The sequence below is a fragment of the Toxotes jaculatrix genome, chromosome 8 (genome assembly GCF_017976425.1).
Source record: "Toxotes jaculatrix isolate fToxJac2 chromosome 8, fToxJac2.pri, whole genome shotgun sequence".
Lineage (NCBI taxonomy): Eukaryota > Metazoa > Chordata > Actinopteri > Toxotidae > Toxotes > Toxotes jaculatrix.
Window position 1 is genome coordinate 19,878,506 of NC_054401.1, and position 24,205 is coordinate 19,902,710.

Here is a 24,205-nt window from a genome sequence, read left to right on the forward strand (position 1 = left end):
AAGAAAACTATAAGATGTAAATCAACAAAGTGCTGTTCTTGTAAACCCTTCTGTAAAAAGAAGTCTATTTAAAGTCTAATTTTGGCTGGCCCTGTAAATTCAGACTAAAAAGAACCTTACTTGGTCTCAACTAATTGTGTTTGCATGAGTTTTCTGTTTCTTTCTTTATTTCTATTCCCTGAAACACTATTACAGCATTATCAGTTTCTGGCACAGAGTCCTGTCTTTCAGCAGACTGTTTTTTGTGTGAGATGTGTCTCCGGTGGTTGCCATGACACCATACACACACATACACACACACACTGCAGCTGTGGCTGAAGATTGCCTATGTGTGAAAGATGTGCAGAGTGTGCCCTCTAGTGGCGTGAAGATAGTTAAATTGAAACAAAAGCACAACCTTTTTTCAGCTGACTAGCTACTCAGCCTAGTCTTATGTCCACTTCTTTTATATCAGTGAGGGTGCCAGTTTGGACCATCTATGGGGACTACAGGACTACTCCATTTAGACTGCAGGCTCTACAGCTGCATAGCGCTTCTGCCAGTTGCCCTTACAGCATCACTAAATATGGATAAAGGCACAGAAACACTGTTACAATTTGACCCTCTTAGTGATTACGTGTGACTGTATACTGGATAGTTCAACGTTTGATTGAAAATTATTAATATCATATGTCGGATCTTTGCTAGGGCTAAGGGTTTAGTCAACTGACGACCCTGTGGAAACTTTTTACTAACAGAGCATAATTTCACATTAAGTGGTTTTCAAAGGCCCCACAGACTCACACAGGTGTTCTCAGTTATTCTGGTTGATTAGATCTGCTCAGTTTGAAGTTACTTGAGGAAACTAAACTCCTTAATAAGAGTGATTAAGGCGTAATTCTATCCCTGGCAAAGGTGCACAACAAAACTATGCTAGTGCAAAGTAGTAAAAAACACAGGTGTAAATAATAAAATTAATGATGGCTGAATTCCATTTAGCTGCTTCAGTTTAAGCATTGAGGTATTGCTCATGCTGGCTCACTGTCACGCTGTCATGACTTACTGGGACACTTAAATAGAACTCAGCCATTGTTAATGTTATTAGTAGCACATGTTTTTCCTACTTTGACAAGTCAAAATGTCTGATGTGAAAAGGCCTATCAAACACAGTCTGCCTAGGCTCATAGTCCTGAGAAGAGGACTAAGCAGGCAACAGACTGAGAAACAGCCTGAGAGACACCTGCGTGGGTGGACCATGAGTGTGCAGGGTCTTTAAATACAGTTAATGCAAAATATTTAAGGATGTTGACTTTAGTTGAGTTTCTTTTCTTGGCCTTATTTATTTATAGAACATCACTTTGAAATAGCAGCAAGGAAGTGAGGTATGTGTTTAAAAGTATATGCATATGAAAATATATACTCACATTTGCGTATGTTTGTATAGATTGATTTTGTAATTGTAACTTGGTGTAATGAAGTCAGTTAAAAGTAATTATGTGGAGATAATTGCCTTAACCAATTCAGTTAAATGTTGTTGCCTGTGAACAATTTTGCATGTGCTGTGAGACAATGTCATGGTTTGATCACTTTGTATGTCTGATGTATGCGCCTGGGTTAACACAGACATTTATTATAAAAAAGTATTAAAAAAGTGAGAGGCGTAACTGGTCTGACCTTAAGAGATACCTTTAAAGAGCACAGATGTTCTTTTATAAGAGACTAATATGTGACTTTAATGTGACCATGTAACATACAAGGGAACTAAAAATAAAATTACTATGAAAGCTAGAGAGAAAATGTGAATAACTCTTATATTTAAAACCAATATTACAAAATATATTTATGTACTTTTTCCTACTTACTCAAACAATTTACTCCAAAACCAAAATTTAGTCTGTTGATTTCACAGCAAAACTTTAAAAGAAGCACAACAGTTAAAAATAGAAAAGAACGAAGCAGTGTTCACCAAAGCCAGCCTCTCCACTTCTCATAGACAACTAATGGAGAAAAATGAATGATGAATCCTAATGAAAAATGGGGGATGGGGGAGGGGGGGGGGGGGGGGGGGGGGGGGTCTGTGTTTCCAACCATCCATGTCATATAATTTTGACTGTGATGAATTAAAGAAAATTATTGCAAAAGTAAACTGTGTATTCATTGTAGGAGGTATCATTTATCACCTCCTGACCTGTCAGACTACTTAATCAATTAATGTCCATGCATTAATCCATCTTCAGTCTTTCCATAAAGCTAACACTGGTTGTCCAATGGAAGTGGTGATTCATCACATGCTGACCATGTGAGAAAACACACACACACACACAACCTCTGTATATAGGCCACACACTGAACCAACTTTAAATGACTACAAAAATGTATATTTCTCTGCATTTTCCTAACAATCTGATGACATTTGAGAAAGGTAAAAGAAATGGCTTTGAGGGAAAGATGATAGATTTGCATCTTTAAAAAATAATTCCGTATTCACTGGCTTGAATTTTCTTTCTTTACTTTCCAAAAACAGATTACCAGAACTATTTTCTTTATATGCAAAATACCAATGACCCCTAATGTCTGTCAGTCCTGAAGTCAACAGCCTTCCTTAAGTAACATATGCAATAATTTCCCCCACTTTTTAATTTAAAGAAAATACTCAAATAAATGTCATATCTATGCACCATGCTCCACCTGACTGCTCGGGTACAGAACTAGTTGCTTGGTGTGTGTAAAACATGACATTAAACGCATCACGTCCTGACTAGATTTATTGTAAGTTACATTGTTGGGCATCAGCAGGAGCACCTTTAAAACTTTCGCCCTTTGCGTTCCAACATTCTTCGACGAGTCTTCAAATGTCACAAATTACAATGTGTTAGCGTTACTTTATGTGTGGATAACCGTTTTTTCCTATGAGACCCAAACGCAGCACTTGACCAAATCAGCTAATAGGAAAAGAGAGAAGCCGCGGGCAGGAAGGCCGCCCTGTCGTGTGACGCATGGTTCGCGCTACGGTACGCCATTTGTGTCTAGCAGCAAAAAGCGCGGACAGTGGAAATAGTCGTATAACAAGAGGTAAGTTTACTTAACATTGAACGGTTTTACCTAATTATTAATTGCGTTACTTTCACTGAAACGATAGGCGACACTCCGTGTGGTTTTCAAGCTCTGATTTGGCAATATTGACCACTGTTTTAGAGGTCGATGTTAGCCTCCTTTTTGGGCCTCTGTGCTGCCGTCGTTTTCCAAGCCTTGCAGCGATCTAGACCCGCCTTTGTCCTGGTGTGATTGGATTACACAGCTAATCTAGCAATTTAATTGGACGCGCTGAGCGTCTCTCAAAGTACATGCATGGAACATATTGCTAGTTAGCATGTTAGCCGCGGTAACCAATAGCAGTACACACAAGTAAACCTAATTTGTACCCTGATGCAAGCACTATTTACTGTATGAAAAGAGTTTTCACATAGTGTTTCACACTGCAATACGGATGTTTAGCGTTACAGTTTCTCACGTCCAGTCAAGAACCTGTTCGGCTAACCTAACATTACTTTTAAGCTAATATCGGACGCTTGGTAGTTGGTGTTAAAACGGCTGGAAATTAACCCAGACAAAGTTAGCAAATAAGAGTTGTCAAGTCGACAGTGTGGCTAATCTGTGTTCGAAGTCTGTTTCAACGGCGACGGAGCTGTACCAGAGGCAGATACTGCATTTGTTATCCATCTCTCGACTGTGATCTCAACCCACTTCGCTGCCTTCTGTTCGGATACTAGTCGTTCTCAGTCGGGATCGTGATACTGAAGTCCCAGTTATAAACCAAGGGACAAATTAAGATCCATCACAGTTCAGAAGTCACTCTTCATTTCGGCTTACATTGAACTTAATATTAGTAGCACACTACTGAAAATTCAAAGTCGATGTGTTGTGCCTTCTGTTAATCCTGTAGTCGTACTCTACCAAAACACACAGTAGATGGCAGTAGTGAGCACAATGAACTCATTGGTGAGGTGGTTTGACCTGAGACCATAGAACCTGGTCTGAACCTGTAAAGATCATTTTACTGATACTGCATTTAGATTTGGGAATTCAAATAGGCAGAGTCTACACATGTGAATTAAGAACATTGTCCTCCCCGTCACTTAAATCTTCACAAATATTTAAATGTAAGGGATTTTTAAAAAAGCACATTTGCCTTTGTGATAATTTGCGTACAGATTGCAGAAAAAAGCCAAGTGCTTAAGATGACTCCTATATTTTATGCAAATAATATATTGTATGAAGGTTAAGTGAGCTTGAGTTTAAGAAAAGCAACAAAGCACAAGAAAATGAATACATCTTCATCACTTTGACATTTAGATGTCACGTCACATTTAGAAAAAAAATAGTTGCAGATTACTTGAACATCAGGACATTAAGGAACGTGTTCATCAGTTTGACTACAATATGTGTGACAAAAAGAAATTTCGCATGTAGGAAACACAAGCAAAGAGAAAATACTTATTAAGTTGCATTGAGCTCTCTGGGCCATTATAAAATCACATTTTATCTGTGCCAAAAAAAGACAACAAAGGTGTAAACCACTGTGACTGTACCAGGAGTGACATATGTTTTAGTGATTGTAACTTTAGTGGACATTGTGTCAACTGCCTGCTCTCATGCTGGCAACAGTTTGTGTCTGGAAGCACTAGATGGCGACATTTACTTGTGTTTGGTCAGGCAGTGTTGCTGAAGGATTGATCACTTATCAGAAGGTTGTGGTTGATTGCACAATTTGTGGCTGATGCACTTAGCCTGTTTACAGAATTACAGACAGAAATAAAGTGTTTGTTGTTTTCTTTTTTTTTCCCTCCAGAAAGTCCGGCATTGAAGACAGAAAGCAACTTTACCAATACATGTAATTATTGCAGGATATGATATGGATAAAACATTGAAAACAGGGAAGGAGGCTGAAAGTGACACCAGTGGGAAGGTGCAGCCAGATGATGTGGAAATGGAGGAAAGTAAAAGACGCTCACCCAGCAGGACTGCTGGGCCCGATGAGACAGATGAGGAGCTTGTTGAAAAGCTGTGGCCAGACTCCGTACCTGAAGACCAGGATAGCCTCTGCACAATTTGTGGCTTCTCAGCCAAATGTCCAAGATCACTGAAGATTCACTATGCACGGAAACATGGAAAGAACTCCAAGAACAGTGATAAAAGTGCAAAACCAGCTGCAAAAAGCGAAAGTATCTGTGATGCCAGTGCAGCTGAAAACCAAAAAGAGGCAGACATGGAGACAGAAAGCAGTGCTGAGGTTAAACAGAACCAGGAGTCTGATCTTTTGGAACTGAGAACAGCAGACAGTGAAAATGAAAAGAGTTTAACTAAAAAGCAAAGTGTATTAGACAAACAGCAGGCAGATCAAGAGGAGGTCATCCCTACCCAAGGGAGAAGAATAAGCAAACGAACACCCAAACCTAAGATGATTTACTCCTGCAACTACTGTGGGCAAGAATTTAGGGACAAGGCTCCTTTAGATGTTCATATCCAGAGATACCATGCCAAAGACACCCCATACACATGTGAGTATTTGAGTAGTTTTTGGGTGAATTTTCACTTAATATAATTGGTAATATGGTTAAGTTTTAGACATGTATATTTTCATTCTTTATGCATTAATTATTCAAAGTTATGACTGCAGACTTTTTTTTTTTACCTGGATTGTTTAATTGTAGTTTGATGGAACCTGAAAAGTGTTTCTCTGAAATATCTTTTAGTTGACGCTGATGAGAACATGGATGATGAAGAGGACGGTGAGGACACTGGCAGCCCCGTGAAGGCTGCTCCAACACGAGTGGCGCTCAAACATGCGCACAGCAGGTTCCAGCTGAAGTGTGCGCACTGTGATTTTAGGGTCAGCACTGCTTCGTTGTTGGAAAGCCATGCTCGAGTCAAACACCTGGACCAGGAGTGGTACCGCTGCAAATTATGTAACTTTTTTTCAGCCACACCTGAGTGGATGGACGTCCACCTGTCCTCAGACAGCCACATGCAGCAGCACAAAGGGAATAAAAATGTGGAATCTTCCTCATTTGAAGTCTACGTTGAGTGCGTCAGCAGAGACAGTGCTGGAGATGGTGCAAATATAGATGATAAGGCTCAGCCTGTTGGAGAAGGGGGAGCTTCTTTGACAGAAGGAGACGAGGACACTGAAGAGACAGTGCAGGCTGCTAAAGCTGTGTTGGTTGAGGTGGAAGATGCAGAGCTTGAACCCCCCAAAAAGAAAAGAGGAAGACCAAAGCAAGGGTCCACGACCACTTGTGGTTACTGTGGCCTGGTAGTGTCCAACGCTACCAACCTCAGTGTTCATGTTCGCCGTAAACACAGCAAGGAGTATGGGTACAGCTGCACTCTGTGCAACTACAGCTGCGTGACCAAAGGAGACATGGATCGTCACTGTATCACAAAGAAACATGTTAGACGTGCACAGGAGTGTGCAAGTAAGAACCCAGTCAACAGTCACACAAGTGCGCCACCAGAGGAACCCACAAGTATGCAAGCCCAGGAACCAGTCACAGCTTCACAGGCCACTGATATCGAGCAGGAATCTAACAATAAAGAACACAGCGGAGAAGAGCCAGCTCAGTCAGACACAAGCCAGAAAAAAAATAAATACGACTCTGTTAATGCTTGCAGCCACTGCGATTTTGTTGCTCAGTCAATGCCTTCGCTCCATCTCCACGTCAAGAGAAAGCATACTAAAGATTTTGAGTATGTTTGTCTAGCGTGTAGCTACTATGCCGTAACGAGCAGGGAAATGTCTCGCCACGCAAACACAGAGAAACACAAACAGAAAAGCCAGAAATACTTGGAGCCACTGGGGGGTGAGGGACAAAGAGCTTTGGCACTCCCATTGAAGCTGAAGGATGTCATTGAGCTTGCTGGGTCAAACTCTAACCCTGAGTGTGAACCTCCTAGCCCCACAGAGGAGTCTGAATCCTGTTCTGATGACAGTCAAGCTATGGAAAGTCAGAATACAGCTGCAGCCTCTGTCACCACAGGACCTGTCGATGTCGCTGCCAGTTCAGATGAGAAGCAAGCAGAGAATGTTACATCTTCCACTGGTGGTGAATCAGGTCCAACCAACCAGACTGTCAGACTTGCGGTTCTGTCTGAACCCAAGCAACACCAGCAGGCTTCAGAAGACCTTCAGTCGGCAGTTGACCAGTCTGCACAGCAAGAGAGCCAGGAGGAAGGGGGTAAACAGTCCGACGATGAACATTTAAATGCTGATGAGATGATTGTAGATACAAAAAGCGACAGCTCTCAATCAGATACACAACTGTCCAAAGCCCCTCCCTTTGATGCCTGCATTGTATCCATGAAGACCCTTGCTGAGCAGGAGCAGGCCCTGCAGGACGGTCTGGCTTTGGAAGGCGAAGCTGCTGTGATATGTCTGACTGGAGGCTCACCAGTGCCCCCTGGCCTCCCTGCCACCAGTCCTGCATATGTTAAGAAGCTCAAACCCAAAGAAGTGAAGGTGAGAGAGGAAGCCAAAGGAAGCAGCTCTCGCATACGCTGCGAGGACTGTGGCTTCATGGCAGACGGCATCAGCGGCCTCAACGTCCACATCTCGATGAAGCATCCGTCCAAGGAGAAGCATTTCCACTGCTTGGTCTGCGGCAAGTCGTTTTACACCGAGAGCAACCTGCACCAGCACCTGACCAGCGCCGCCCACCTCCGCAATGAGCAGAACAGCGTGGAGGAGCTGCCTGAAGGCGGAGCGAGCTTCAAGTGCGTGAAATGCACAGACCGGTTCGAATCGGAGCAGGAACTGTTTGTTCACATTAAGGAGAAGCATGAGGAGCTCCTCAGAGAGGTCAACAAGTACGTGATGGAGGACACGGAGCAGATCAACCGTGAGCGTGAGGAGAACCAGGGCAGTGTGTGTAAATACTGTGGCAAGGTGTGCAAGAGCAGCAACTCCATGGCCTTCCTGGCCCACATTCGCACACACACCGGTATGTATCCTGCCTCTGTTTACTCACACACATTTTCTATTTCTTCTACTCTTTGGATCTCACACACATACCGTCTTTGTATGCACCAATGCACTATGCACTCCATGCAAAAGCTGGTCAAAGCTATTATCACTTATAGAACTGAACTAGTAACTTGGTAACACTTATTTTAGATCCACTGTGATGTCATTTATAAACTTATATGGACTACAGATAAGATTTTGATCAGAAAAATGTAAAAATTAATTTACTTAAAAGCAATTTTGCAACTTTTACAAATTGCTGCATAATTCATTTAACCTCCTGTAACTGATACTAATTTGGTTTGTGGTTTTTTTGAGGGATTTTATGAGCATTTGAACACATCAAGTTTTGCTAAAAAATCCTAAAAGGAAAACTGTAATCTCTTTGTGTAGCTGCTCAGCTATTAGGCCTCTGTTTTTAGGTACTACAACAGTATTGAGTGGAGAGATACAGCCTCTTCTTTGGCAGCTCAGGCTAATGTTAAGGCTACTATCTACTGCAGCCAGGTAATAGCTGTTTCAGTAGAGATGAAGGTAAAGATTGATTGAGCTTCAGACCAGCAGGAGAGACGCTAATGGACCCCAGATTGGGATTCCCTGAGCAACGCTTGGTCAGAGACATGTGCGACTCATAATTGATGTGTCCATTACCAAGACTCAGTTGTAATTATAGTCAATAAGTCTCTGTAAATGTGTTAAAGCTTAGGCTAAAAGCATTGGAGGTCCAAAGAGAGGTGGGCTAATAATTTAAAATAATCAATGCAGACGTATTCAAAGCCTTTAATTTCCCTTGTGTCTGTATGTCCATGTTTGTGTATATGTGTGTGAGCACTTGTATGCCTAGTGAATGTGTGTATATGTCAGCCTTCATGGCTAGCTGATTATCCTCAATCCATTAAAATTTATCTTGTCATTTATAATGCAAAGCAGGGCTGCGTTGTTCAGGGCTTTGGCTGCGAAGTGTCCGGCAGGTTAAGAACATAGGGCGCTCCATTACTTTTCCCTGACCATGTGTATTAATTGCTTTTAAAATCAACTTAATGCAGGAACGAGATGTGAGGGCGCCATCAATAAATGCCCTTCTCTGCCTTCTATGGTCCGCCCCCCTTTCTGCCCAAACTTTAATGGGACTTTAATTGAAGTCTATGCTCTGTGCTCACCACTTGCGTACATGAGTGAATGCGTCTTTGTGTGCGTATGAAGTGTCTGTTGAATGGGAGATAAAATAGGATTGTTTCACTTCGGGACTCAGTGACAGTGGGTGGTTTGTGCAGGTATTGTAGCTCATGTGTCATGTAGCTCTAGTCGGAAACCCCAGAGATAATATTCCCTACATGTCCTCACTGAATACTGGTCAAGTGCATAAAACATTGTGCAGATTTCTCTCCATTATGTCATCATACGCCCATAACTGCAATGGGCTAAAATGTGCTGCTATAAATATCCTGATATCTTGTTAATTTCAGTAGTGTAAGAGGAAAACCCTCTGTATTTGCTGGGGCAGAGGAATAATTTAACTTAAAGGAAACTTGAACATTTGTGTCCTTTTTTTAAAATAATATGTCTGCCAGTCACCTTGTGTGCCAAAGTCAGATTGCTTACTGCTCAAATCAGATTGCTTCAGGCTGTAAGAATTGGAGGTTAAATTCCCGATGATTAATGTTGAGCCCCCACTTTCTTCTTATTAACGGTACGTCTATATGTATTCATGATTTTACCCTGTGTCATAATTCTTGAGTTTTGAGGTCACTTTCTTAGTGTTACTTAAGAAAATGAAAGCTGTGAAGCTGAGGTCTCAACAGATGGCTTCAAGTCAAGGGCACGTTCTCAGGTTTCAAATGATGTATAGTTTGTTTTTTTTAGGTTTACTTCTTTTTATTCAATTGAGTTATGTTCTTGTTTATTAGATTACATCTTCCACTTTCATTTATGCTGTTCTTATTTGTGGAAAGCGCCTATTTCTCTTTATTTTTTGACAACATATGCAAGTTGTTGTTATTGCTAAGTTCCCTCATTACAGTGAATTATTCACCTTTTATATGGTGGTCGTTTATTCTGGGACTTTGTTTGTGGGGCTGTGGAGCAACACGGTGGGGGTCTGCCAGTTTCTGGGCTGGGAGCATGTCCAGATCCTTTTAATTAAGACCTAGTTTTTATTCACTTGATTAATCAGTGAAATCAGGAGACGGTAGTGGGAGGCTGCTCGCAGATTTGTCAATTTGTCCCTTAAAGGAAACACGTACACATGCTTGCATTTTGCCAATGAGGGTACAGCTGGAATTTGCATTTTGAGGTAAATTGGTCACTTTTTCACTGGAGAGAGCTGTCTGACCTCAGACTGAGCCTTAACATAATGGACACACATGCTCTGCATGCATGTTCACACACAGGATATGATGTTTGTTTGTAGAAATAACTGAAAAGTAAAACAGCAAGTGATCCACTGGCCTGCCACTGGCATGTCAGGATTCTTCTTTTTTTTTTTTTTAATTCAAATAGAAGCATTTGAAATCACTTTTAAAGCATCATGGGACATCAAAATCTCTACTGAAAGCATTGTCTTCCCTCAGAGACACTGTGACGAGGGCGAATGCGACATGGATGCAACCTCAGATTGACATATTATGTATATTTTACTCACTTACTTATTAAGCCCAAGTACATTTTACAACTTGATCCAGACCCAAGAGGGTTAGACCAAACTGGTCAAAAGGAGTACATTCAAAATGTAAATACGATGCCAGAGTGGTTTTTAATGATGCAGCATCAGATGGAGAAAAGTGTGCATTTGCAACGGTGAACAAAGTGAAAATAGAAAGAAGACTGGTACAAGACTGAAGTACTTACGGCTCTAGATTTAATTGCTGTTTTTCCATGCCAGTGCCTCCTGCTGCAGCGGTCACCATGCAGGCAGTGGAGGAACTGGTGAAACAGTTTGTGCAGAGGGAAAGTGTGCAGGCCTAAGAAGTCTTTGGATGAGCTGGCAGAGAAGCACAAGAAGGCAGTGGAGGACAATCTGTCTCTCAGTAGAACTGTTGGAGAGCTAGGGAGGATCCGACAGACTCTCCAGAGGATGGCGGAGGGGGTAAACGCCAGGGACGACAGTGGTGACCAGAACTGTGAAAAGTGGCTTTTAACTCCATCGCAAGAGCAGTTTCCCCCGTTGCACCTTTCCCCCTCTCCGAGCCCCCCACAGACACTGGCCTGTAGTTCCTACTCAGAGACACAATTTCCACCTCACTTGCCATCATTGCTGGATGGGGGTTCTGCTAATAACTGGACACCAGCTATACGAACACCAGCAATTTCTAATAACATTCCAGACATCAGCAGACTATGGATCCAGAGCTAGTATTACAAAACACAGATATGGCCCCTGGCATCTGGATGATAATGCAGCAAAGATATTTATCTTGATTTTGTACTTTTCCACCTACCCTGGGCATAGAAAGTGAATTGGAATGGGTTGGATGGTAAACAAGGCCTTCCTGAGAATGCTATTCTCAGGTTAAAAGAGCTTCTTCAGAACAGTTCTCAGGACATTTCAGTCCAAGACTGGAAAGACATTAGAGAAAGGCTGAGAAATCCCAGGAAGTTGGATCCCTGGTTTTTTTCACTGAAAAAAGATTAGGTTGTATATCTCACCTTGTCTTGTGATAAAAATACATTTTGACGGGATATGTGACCCTTACAGAGAGATTGCTGCTCAAACTGGGCGGTAGGGCTGCAGCCAACCTGTGGTGTAAATTTGGACACTGACAGTGTAAATTAACTGGACGTAGAAATGAATATTACAAAGCACACATTTATATTTAAATAAACTTATCATGTATTTTTGTTTTCCTTTGAACCTGAAGGTTAAAGCTAAGGCTATGACAGGAGTGTATGGCATGTGCAAGGCTTAAGCTATCACATTGTGTGTGTGTGTGTGTGTGTGTGTGTGTGGTGAAACATTGCATGAGGTTCTTCTCTCAGGAAATGAATTAGTCATTCCCTGTCTCATCTGGGATGTGAGGGAAGCATCGCCCCTATGTGGATGGCAATATTAATTTAACATGACACTGCATTGATGGTCAATTTCAGTTTCACGGAGGCTGTTTAAGTGGAGTGGTGGAGTATTAATGTGATAAGATGTGAGAACTGAGGGACGTTACATCTCTCTCCTTTCTGCCATGTCTCATGCTCAGCCAGCCATCTGGACAAATCAGCCTCCCACACGCCTCTCTCTCACCTCAACTTTAGGATGTGTGTGTGAGTGAGAAGGAGAGAGAATTATTGTCTCTCCTTCTGTTTGTCTATGGGTGATTATGTCTTGTGAATTTAATGTGTGTCTCTGTATGCACATACATAGGTGTGAGGTGGGGCTCTGAATCTAGATGTATTAGGTATGTAGGTGTGATGGTGGGAGTGGTGTGAATGTGTATGTCTTTTTGTTTTTTTATGGGTGTTGATGATTTTGTTGTGCGACTTTTTTTTCTTGGTGTGTGTGTGTGAAAGTGTTTGCACATTTAGGTGTGAAGTGTGCGGTTATGTATAGGGTTTTTTTGTTTATCTGCCTTTATTTGCTCTTGTGCATGTGCCTTTGTAAGTGTGTGTGTAGTGATTTGTGTGTGTGTGTGTGTGTGGTATACTGTAGGGACATGTGAAATGCAGAGGCTGGCTTTGCTGTTGCCCATGTGTGGCCCCCCACCCACCCCTTGTGTTTATGGGCCTTGTTAGCACAGACTTGCCTTTCAATCTTCGTTACCGGCTTAAAATTCGATGTGTCGTACTTCCAGCTCACAGCAAGTGAACCGTGTATGAACGAATTAGTAATCTACACAAAGTGCTTAATCAAATCAGTGGCTGCCCCTGGAATAAATATTGTAGAACGTCTTTGGATATTCACTGGGAGAGGGTGAGGGTTTGCTCAAAGATGCGTATGTGGATATCATACCAGCCTGCCACTTAGATTGGAGCGTCGCACTGTGTAATGCTGGCCTAAATCTGGCTCAGGCTGCCAAAACAAGGGATAGTTTAGGGGAAAATTGGTATAGTTTCCATTTTTTTCCCCAAATACTTCTGTTTAATTTTAGTAAGGAACTGTAGGTTTTAGCTTTAGCAAATTTTTAAAATATTTGCTTGTATTTAGAGTTTGGTGAATCATGTGTATTATTCATGTTTTTTTTTTTTTTACATTTACACATTTCTTCTACATATATTTTGAAAGACGCAGTTCCCCGTTTTAACTTGAGTCAGAAGACGTACATCACACAGACAGCGCAGGCATCAGCCCTCGCAGCTCTTCTCTTAAGTGACGAATGGCAGGGAGAAGCTCTGCCACTCTCTCAAATGCTACCCCGCCCTTTGGACTTATTAATGACAATAATTAGGGAGAAACCTCCCTGTGAAGCCCGCCAGAGTGATTAGCGCTTTAATGATGGAACGGGAGCCGGTGAGCACACGCAGAATTGATTTACGTATTCGCCCTGACCTTTGGAATCCAATTTAAGCATCCACAGGCAAAGGAAGAGTAGGTAAGAGACCAAGGAGAGTGACAAGGATAGATAGAGAGTGAAAGAAGAGACGCCTGACACTTGGAGTGTAACTGTAGTTTTTATGGGGACTGGAGTTAGGGCATCTGTTTTTATAATTCTTAAGTCATTTTATGGCTGTGAAGTAGGTTGAAGTCCTAGCACAGAACTAATAACAGTCAAAGCCCGGCATTGAAAAAATTATGTGTAGTGTAAAATCTAATTTCTGCCCAGCTGTTATACAGTCATGTTCTATTAAACTCGCCACTTCTTTCAAACATAATATTACTGCAGCGTATGAACTGTCCTTACTTTGTTTTGCAGGATCTAAGCCCTTCATGTGTAAGATCTGCAACTTTGCAACCGCGCAGCTCGGAGATGCCAGGAACCACGTGAAGAGACACCTTGGCATGAGAGAGTACAAATGCGACATCTGTGGGTGAGTTACATGAACAAACAGCTTTCAAAAGTAGCTGAAAAACACATATATTTTTTTTAAACTGGCACTTTAAATAGCTAATTTATAATTCAAGACAACTTAAGATGGGGGATGGGTTTGCTACTAATCTGAGGCAGATTGTTTTTTAAATTGTGAGATTTTGATCTGGAAAAAAAAGAAATATATATCATTAAAACCTTCTCCCACACTGTCTAAATGAGCTGCTAATCCAACGAATTTCATTAGTTTGTATTCAGAGAACCTTGGTGTCCTTTTGGCACCATAGTATTCTAGGTGAAACACATCTGCTAATATTTATTTAGGCAAGAAAATGAAAAAAAGGCAGCACAGACCAAAAAACAGTTAAAAAAATTATTAGTAATAGTCTCACCTTAATGTGTGAATAAACTTTCTCTAACCTTTAACTGCTCCCAGGCCATTCTTAAAAAGACAAATGCATTGTTCCTGGTCAACCTTTCTCATGAATTAAAGGTAAAAGAAATAGAGTTTATTTTACCTTCTTCACAGTTTCAGCTGTACAAATAATCCTAATTGGAAGTTTATGTAGGTAACCACAAGCCTATAAATACCCAGTAGTGCAAGAGTACAGTTATTATCCTACTACCTTGTACCCCCTACATGTAGACCATATGTTGTGTTCAGCTCGTTTCATTCCCGTGGTAGACCTCCTCAGTGCCTTGCCATGTTCAAATGGACGTGTTAAGCTGTTTAACATGCAGTCGGGGAATAGAGCAAATTGTGGGATTTCCAGCTTTGTGCCATTGAGCTTTTGCAGCTACCCACTCACTAAGATGAAGACATATGTAGAGTTATTAGTTTCTCCCTCTGTGTAATTCTGTGTAAACCGTTCCATTTAGTTCAGTCGCAGGCTTATTTTGTTCTTCTAAAGCCGAGCAGAGCGAATGTGTTTATTTGCTCCCGCTGATGTTCGCAAACATATTACAGCAGGAGCAAACAAGCTTTGGTTTAAACACAGCTTCTCCTTTAATGAGAGGAACGGCTCATGTTTCACAAGCCCTCCAGCTGAAACCCTCTCCTCCCAAGTGCTGCAAATGTGTTGGGCTTTGACCAAGCATCTAGCTTTACACACACACACACACACACACACACACTCACACACACACACACACACACACATATACATACGGAACAGTTCTCCAATATGCCTTTAAATGGGACTACTAAATACAGCCCCTGGTTTCACAAATCATGTGGATGGAGGAGCCGCGTGCTGCCAGTGCCAGCCACTGGTGACAAATCGACCCTGTGTGTGCTTTCAGTACTGACTGATCACCGGGCCATCCCTCCTCTTGACTAAAGAGCAGCAAACACAAAGAAACCCCCAGAAACACCCTCATTAAGGCCAAAGCCATACATACACATAACCTGCTCCCCTCCTCAAACTTTTCACGTTTGATTATATGTCCTTAATCTGAATCTAAAGCACGTTACTAATGGATGGCCATGTTTCAGGTGTAATGCGTAATGTGATTACCCGTTTTGTTTTGGGTGACCTAGAAAAGTGAGATTATAGTGCGATTAAGCTCTGCATTCTCCTGTGGATACTAATGACGGGGCAGCATTTCGCTTAACCAAAAAAAAAAAAAAAAAAAAAAAAAGTTTGGGGGGATTTTTCTCTGTAATCACCATTTATCATTTCAGGCAGCACAGGACTATGTTTGAGCTGTTTTTTTTTTACTATATAAAATTTGGACTTCATTCATTTATTTCATTCTTTTATACTCTTGGGCCTCCATGGGGCATGGAGTTTTGTGGGTTTAGTTTCTCGCCATTTTGTTTAGAGCATCAGCTCAGTATATTGTGTGTGTGTGTTTTCTTTTCTTTATTTTCCTTTCCCTAAAAGAAATCTCTCTTCACCGCCATCGATTGCTGTGTTTTCCTCGTTAAACTTTCAGACTAGAAGATTACCTCGGCGCTGACACTGTGAGCGAATGTATGTGCTGCACCTTAGCTGTCCACCTCACTTTAGCTTCAGCCTGCTGCCGCTGGTCTCTTCTCAGGAGCGGGGGAAGTTGTTGATTGTTAAAGATCATATTGTTGTGGCATTTAATTAACAAATGCAAATGCGAGGCCAAGACAGATTGGAACCCTTGACCATGCTGCCAATCAAACCTGAGTGTGCTGGTCAGAGCCTTGCTCATCACTGCTAACACTTTATAGGCTTTCTGTCTCTGCCTCACCGTTTCTCTCACTTCGAGATGTCTGTTTGTCTCTGTTTCTTCCGATGTGTCGGCCTATCTTTGTTTTTAGATCTGTCTTAATTTGCCTATAAAGAACTCTTAAGGTGCAAAAACAGCAGAAAAACACAAATTGGCTGTTAGCATGCAAGATAAGATTTCTCATATTTAATTGGTTAAAAAAAAAAAAAAAAATCCTCCAGCATGTGTGACGGCAGATTCTTGTGTTTCCTCCCGGCATGTTTTGTCCACAGTGGGGCTCGGCCACTTAATGAGCCTCCTCCTCCTCTCCTCCATCACCAGAAAGGCCCTGGATTCAGCATTTCCACCCTCCCGCTCTCTCGTCCTCCCCAAAGATGCAACGGACGTCCAGTGTTGTTGTAGGTGTTAAATTATGCATAAACAGTCTAAATGCTTTGAGGCATTGGTTTAATATCTCAGCCTGGGCCTTAGAGGTATTAACACTATCATGGACATGGATTGTCCTCTTGTGGACTGCCATTTTATGATTATGGGTCATAAGCTGCCCGTTTCCTAGTGTCACTTCAGGAATTTGAACAAAACTTAAAAACCGTTGCTTTCTCGCCACACAGAAAGTTCGTGCCAGAGTTTGTCTTCTCTGTGGAGAAGGCTGCATTGTGTTTCTCCTTCCCTCTCTCCCTCCCTTGTCTCAGTTTTCTTGACTTAGTGTTGGAGAGAGTATATATAGTCATGATTTCATGTTGGGTGTTGTGTGTGTGATTTGACTGTTAACAGGATGGGGCTGGCTCATGTCAGGGTTTTTATGTCCCCCCTGTCTTGTGAGATTGTCTGGTCTGTTCCCAGAATAGCCCATCAGTTCCGCCCTGCGTGGCTCATCCGCTGTAATGTGCCTTAATGCCCGGGCCTGTATGAGTAGTGTGAGGCCTGGCAGTGACAGTGGAGAAACATCTTAGCTTGCTGCTTATCCAGAGAAAGCCGTCACTTAACTCAGCCCCTCTATTGTCTATCCACACCCCTCTCCTTCTCCCCTGACGTGATTCTCTATAATCCTCAAACAGATTCTGGTTAGAACTCCCTGAGAACTATTTTTATGTTTTTTTTTTCTTCCCTTCCTCCCATTTAAACATTAATGGTTGTTGCAGATGAAGAGAGGGATCCCTATGAGGATGATTATAATGTCACTCCACTGATCTCCCGCCGCCCCGAAATAATTGTACATCATCGCTTCATAACGTGTCAGAGGGACACGTTGGTGGCGTGCAATTAAAACTGCAGAATATAATACACCAAATTACTGCCTGTCAGGCCTATGAACAACACACTCGGTATTTGAGTTACACTTAATCATCACGTACATTAGCGATTTCGCTAAGATCCCTTCACCCCAGCCCCTCTGCTTATACAGCAAGGACGTTAAACACACTGCTCCTTGCAGGCAGTGGGATTGTGTCTGTGATACAACAGCTCCAGGGTAGCTACATATTTATGTTAGAGTTAGACCTTTTGAAAGCTGATGCTGTCCTAAATCGTTTAGCTGTTTGTGACCAAGAGCGTGCACCATGTGTTGGCAGGAAATGGAAATCTGAATTCATTAACACACAACAGATGTAAACACAAACTATTTTCCTCAGACAGTTCAGATTCAGTACGCCTTTTGTGTTTGCATATTTCATTAGTATTTTTGTCAACCTTTAGATACCTGTAAATATGCACTTGGTGGCATGTGAAATAAAACAGTATAAACTTTTGATATGATCCCGTCAAGGGAGACTACCACCAGTCAGATTTACTTTTGTGTAACACTGGTTATGATGATTTCCGTTTGAATCTACCTCATATATAGATTAATTTATGAGCTAAATAAATAGCTTACCCATAACCCTACCCCTAACCTTGATCCAGAGGTTATGCCCTTCAGTCCATCCCTGAACATCTGTATAGAGATGAAATGGCAACCACATGTTCATATATCTATTGTATGTCCTCCTCTTCTAGATGTGTATGTCCTTTTTATTTTATTTATTGATTTATTTTTATTATTATTATTATTATATATTATATATTTATTTCTTTTTTTATAATTAGTTTTCATCCATCTAAATTATGTGTGCTCATCAGACACAGCACCTGGTATTTATTCCCATCAATGTTTACTTCTTTGGACACTTCAGAGTTTGTGTCTGGGAACATGGTCCTTGTCAGTCACTCTAGTCCTCTTCACCTAAATAAACACATTTTGCTCTGATGCATTTAACTAAATTTAGTGTGCCATTATCGGAAATGAAATAAGTAACGCTAAAGGTCATTTGGAAAATAATGCAGAAAGGCTGGTCTGGAAAGGTTAAGTATGTGAAGGAGCTGGTCTGATGATAACGAGGGCTGCGTATGGCTTGGAGAGCTCGGCGTTCTGGTTTGACTCGGCACTCTGCGATCGCTCTTTATGACCAAGACAGCTTTACAGCCCGTTACCCCCCATAACACGATAAAGCGCAGCATAATGGATTGGATGTGTTTAGTAGCCTTGGGCTGATGTTTGTAAAATTAATGTTTTTTGCAATAGAAACACACTCATGCACAGGCAGACATGCACACACAGAAAAAGGCATGCGAGGAAAAAGAGAGGAGAGAGAGAAATCAATTCTAGACAGCATCGATGTATCAATATATATCCAGCAGTGTACAGTTTTACACTTTTTATACATGTTTTGCAGCTGAATTCTCAAACTTTATTTCCTCACAAGTGACTTGCCCTCGCAGATGTCTCTCAGATGAAGAGATGACAACAAACATACGGCTTCATTAGTAGAATTTGGATTATGAATACTCAGCAGATAAAGGCAATGAATGCTGTTAAATTTGTGTTTGAAATTACACAGCACAGGTACATGAGGGAGATAAAGTGTGTTAGCTCGGTCAGTCTCATGTTGGTGAAAGGAGGCTTTTGAAGAGTTTGAATGGGACCCCGCTCAGCATCGCTGAACGCGAGAGACAAAGAGAGAAATCTCTGTCAGCAGATCAGTCCTATTAGGTTTTAATAACAATTTCATATTCTTTAGTGGGCCCCGAACAGGGGCCTGGGGGCTTCATAATCAAAGCATTTCCCTTTAATCAAACACAAACAAAAACAAAACATTGGGTCCAGGCGCTAAACGGCAAGATCAGTCGTTAAGCTAGGGAGCCAGCACAGCACATAGGCTCATGATAGTTAGTTATATGACTCTTGAGGACTGTCTAAGTTAAGAGGCTTTGTCTGCACTATGTATGATCTCAGTAGCTTCATTTCTAAAAAATTAAAACTTTTTGTGGCCTCAGCCTTTCTTAGCTTTTTATCACTTTTTGTTTTGTTAAAATCTCAACTTGAAGCACTTTCAGGATAAAAATGAAAAAAAAAAGAGCAGTAATCTAACTTTCAGGCCCCTATCGTGATAGAATTTATACACTTTGAATTTTCTGATGATTAATACGTGCCAACAAAGACAAATTAGCTCCATTCAGTAGAGAAACGTGTAAAACATTTGTTTTACACATTACCCTCCACCCCAAACTGGGTCCTGCATAAAAGAAGTACAACCTTTATCCTTTAAAGTCGCTGAATTGTTTTAAAAATGTTGCTGAACAATCCATTCTATAGAGCTAATCATGTCATAGGTATATTATAGGAGAAAAAATAAAGAGAGGGAAGTTAATGAGTGATTAACAGCAGCAATTAAAAGATGAAGAGGAAGGCAGATGAAAAAAGGGGTGTAATTAAAATATCAGTCCTCTCATTGTCAGAAGTGCGAGTGTCATCCATTGTGCACTTATTAAAAAGCTGGGTGGAGGGGAAGGAGCGAATGGTGCTTAATTCCAGCAGCCCAAAGTGTCTGGTAATCTGCCCATGGATGGAGCTGGAAAAGGCTGTAACTCATGTTTAAGTGTTGGGGCCGTGTCATTGCAGGTTCACAGTCATGCATTTCTGTGTTGACACCCATCGGGGCAGGGGATATTTGGCAGTCAGGAGTAATTTAACTTAATTAATGGGATGCATATTTGATGGAGGAATAAAATATCGCTGCTCAGCAAAGTGGAAAAGGCGAAAGATTTAGTGGGAGTTAAAGGTGGAGGGGAGAGTAATTTCTGCATTCAGTTACCGGCTGCTTGAGAGACAGAGAGGGAGAGAGTAAAAGGGGAGAAGGAGGGGAGAGAGAAAGAGACAGAGAGAGAGAGGGAGAGTGAGTTGAGGTTGATAAAGATGGCAACCGGGAAAGAGGAGGAAGCGAAGGGGAGGATGAGAGATGGATGGTTGACACAAAGCTGAGCTGATGTGTAGAGGGGAATGGGCTGTCCCTCCATTGAGAGGGCTATCAGACTGACAACGCTTGATTTAATTGATATCCGGACTGAGCCCGTTCTCAGCGCAAACAGACACATTACGCTGGTTTGCAAACTTGTGGCAGAGCTGCCGTCTGCCAAGGGCCTTTTTAATATTCATGAGGGGGCTTTTAAGGGTGTTTGGCAACTGTCTTCTCCCTCCACCACCACCGCTGCCCGCTTTCTAATGTCTTTACTACCGACGCACACACTTTACCTTGCACTCACTCACACAGCAGCCACGCAACACGCTGGTTCTCCCAGACAAACCCGTGGCCTGACGAAAAGCTGTCACGCTGCTCTTAATCTCCCCTGGCATTTTTTAATTGACTTCCTGTAGGTATAGATTATTTTCATGGCGAGTCTGCCACCGAGATGTTTGATACCGTCCCGGAGACTGGCATCTGGGATTCTTGTAGCTCACCGGAGATGACGCTGCTGTCTCTGTTTCTGTCTCTCTCGCGCTCTTTCTCCCTCTCCTTCTCTTCTTCCGTCTCTCTCTCTCTCTCACTCTGTGATGGCCAGACTTATTGGGGGAACAGGGGAGAGGTAAAATGCAATCAGTCATTGCCATCATCATAATTGAGCTGATGTACCTGCTGGGAGTGCTGGGGAAATGTTGGCTTGGGTAGAAGGGAGGCTCTTTGTGTCTGACTGAAGCTGTTAGTAGCATTAGACCGATCTACAGGGCAGGTATTGGCCTTCTGTTAAATATTTGGACGTCAGCCAGTCTTTGTTTGATTGTGTACTGTATTTATTGTACAATTAATCTACGCAACACTGATTGTCTGAGGCAAGCCCTTAAGTCAAATAAAACAATTTGATCGGATTCCAAACAATTATCCATAGATAATGGTTATGATTAGGAGTTAGGTCAAGTTAAGTTAATTTGTATTGCCCAGTATTACTTATGGTGTCTCAATGAGGTTTACAAGCGCACAACATCAGCAGTGTCTGGCCCAGCCTAAATCTTTAAAGAAGAAATGCAACGGGACAAAAGTGGTTTGGAGAGCCACTAACTAGTATCTAACAGTGTGATTATAGTACTGTGTTCCCCATACCACTGTCACAATGTTGTGTCCAAGGCTTCTCCCCTAACTCAGATGAAGTTCTCATGGAGAAGTTTTTAGATATTTAAAGTTAAAGTTATGAAATACTGGCACAAACTGTCAGCTGTCAGTGGCTTGAGTCCAAAAAACAGTGTTAGCGATACAAGCCCTCATATCCATTGGTACGCCAAATACCGCTCTCGCTTTGTGTATCACATGTGGTCTGGCCCACACATGCTCATACCAGGCACACAAGCGGACAGGGCCTCCGCCTACACAAACCCATCCATTTACTACTTCACTTTTATACGGAGCCACACACTCACTGTCCTCTATGATAAAACGCTGTACATGTGACGTTGTAGTTTCATCAAGCAGGATATCTGTAAGATCCTGTTTGTGGTTCTCTTAAGTGGGGTCTGGGGGCCGGCATGAATCCGCAGTGTGGCTTAATTTTTATTGTTTTCAACACATGAAGATTAATCAGGGACAGAGTGTAGACGTTTCACAGCCTCCATTCTTGACAGTCTTAGAATAAGGATAGCTGTGTGATTTATATATTATGAAACAAACATTATCTGCGGACAAGACTGTTCTCAGATGGTGTTTGTTAGCTGTGATCTTTATAAACAAGTTTCCATTTTTAAAACAGATCTACAGAGTGATTACCCAGAATGTCTCTACTCCTGTTTTATAATCTCTCACATTAGATTTGCCTCTTGTTTCAGTGGGTTTAAACTTTGGGTCTTATGCTCTGTCGTTCATCATTTCATAGCATCCTTCAGGCTTAATATCACAAGAACCCCATGATTCTCAGATTTATGAAGTCATATTGACCATTGTCTTTGTGAAACAGATAATAAGCCGTGATGAATGGGTGACATTAGTGATGAAATTACATCAACCTTAACAGGCTATTGTATTAACACACCTATGCGATCCCACTCCTCCCTGCTGCCCGTTTAATTGATTAATTGCTGACGTGGATGAATGAGGGGTTGCGGGTCCTGAATCGGTGGCTGATTGCAACTCAACCATAAACAGGAGCAGCCACAGTGGGCCCTCAAGGGCAATATTCATGCTCCCCAACCTTATGGTGATTCCTTATCCAGCTCTGACAAGAGGAAAAATATTCGGCCATAAAAACGCTGGTATCACAGGGCTGACATATAAAGCCCTCCGTCACTCCCTCTCTCTCTCTCTCTCTCTCCCTTTCCTGTGTTGCGTCTCCTTTACCCCTCAGTCGCTCAGTACACCCGTCGGACTCTGAAATCACCCATCCTCCTCTGCATGTGTAGCTACAGTCCCTCAGGTGGCCGGTGCGCCTCCCCCAGCTTTAAATATGAGCAAATAATGGCGGAGTGAGTGATGCTGCCTGTGTCCTTGACTGGGATCCTCTGTGTGCTATAGCCACATCTCACTGTCTCTGAGCCCCGTGGGACCCATAAAACACCCCTGTAGAAAAACTCCCAAGGCTTGTTGGTGGCATCCGTTGGATGGATGCAGAAAGGCAATGAGGTCTTGGTGTGTGTTTATGCAAGTGTGGGTGGGTGGAGGGGTAGATAATGTTTGCATGGCTGTGTATTTAATGAGAGGGGCACTGTGTCCACTTTAATGTGTTTGCATTTCAGATGTGGTGCAACAAAGTTATTAAAACTTTATACTGCATGTCGGGTCTCTTTTATGTCTCACTGTTTGTTTCCCTGCATCTTCCGTGGCCTCAGCAGCTGATGTTGGGTTTAGTGGTGGAGGAGGTTAGGATCAGGCTTTGTGGCTGCCACCAAAATCTCTTCATCAGCATAGTTGCCACCAAATTGCGTCGAAGCTCCTGGCAGGGGCATATGGGGGTAAATTTTTGAGGAGGATAAAGTGTAAGAAGGAGGGAAATGTGTATGGGGAGTTGTTTGCCGTCTACAAGTGTCAGGCCAGCAGGAAAGAGGAGTGGACATGTGGCCAGAAAAGAAGTAGACCCCGTTGTCAGCCGCATTGTCTTTGCTCTCCTCCAAGACTGTACTGTGTTAACCCCAGCGCCACCAGGCTCCTCCAGACCGAGGCGTGGGTCTGAACCCCTGCAGCCGGCCGTGAAAACGCTGACACATCGATTACCCCGCAGGAAAAAAAAAACGTTGAGCGAGATGAGGAGGAGCACGGCTTGTGAAGAGGAAGCATTTACTCATTTTTTTCTGTTTATTCAGCAAAACAAACAGAGGTCAGGATTATGCTTCGGCACTGATAGCTCTGTGTCTATTACAGTTAAATTTCAAATTAAGGGGGTTCACTCTCCCCGGTTCTATGGTCATTTCAAAGTCTGCCTGCTGCCGTCCAAGCCCCCCAGGAAAAATCTGAATACTTTTACAGGCTACGTAAACTTCAAGTAGAACCCAAAACCAATTTGTTTCTTTGAGTCCAGTTTGAAGCTCAAAGAAACAGATGCCGGTGCTCATGACCTGCAGTCTTTTTACTGAACATTAGATGGCGCCATTCAACTTGCTAGAAACCCACAGTCGCAGATATCATTTGCAAAATGTGACTGCCTGGTGTGTGGTACATGTGCATCTCTTGCATGAATGAAATGCAATTAAGATTCTGTTCGTTCTGTTGGAAGGTTTCTTTAAATCTGTGACTCTTTTAACATTTATCTCAACTGATATTTG

At 42.2% G+C, this 24,205-nt stretch overlaps 1 protein-coding gene across 1 annotated transcript in view; it reads left to right on the plus strand.

The window, feature by feature from the left end:
- Positions 1-2,972: 2,972 nt before the first annotated feature.
- Positions 2,973-24,205, plus strand: part of znf407 (zinc finger protein 407) — a 143,942-nt gene continuing 122,709 nt past the window's right edge. The window contains exons 1-4 of the mRNA XM_041045108.1: positions 2,973-3,051; positions 4,829-5,537; positions 5,733-7,976; positions 13,837-13,951. Of these exons, the coding sequence (XP_040901042.1) occupies positions 4,892-5,537; positions 5,733-7,976; positions 13,837-13,951 (3,005 nt within the window). The 5' untranslated portion in view covers positions 2,973-3,051; positions 4,829-4,891. The remainder of the gene's footprint in view (positions 3,052-4,828; positions 5,538-5,732; positions 7,977-13,836; positions 13,952-24,205) is intronic.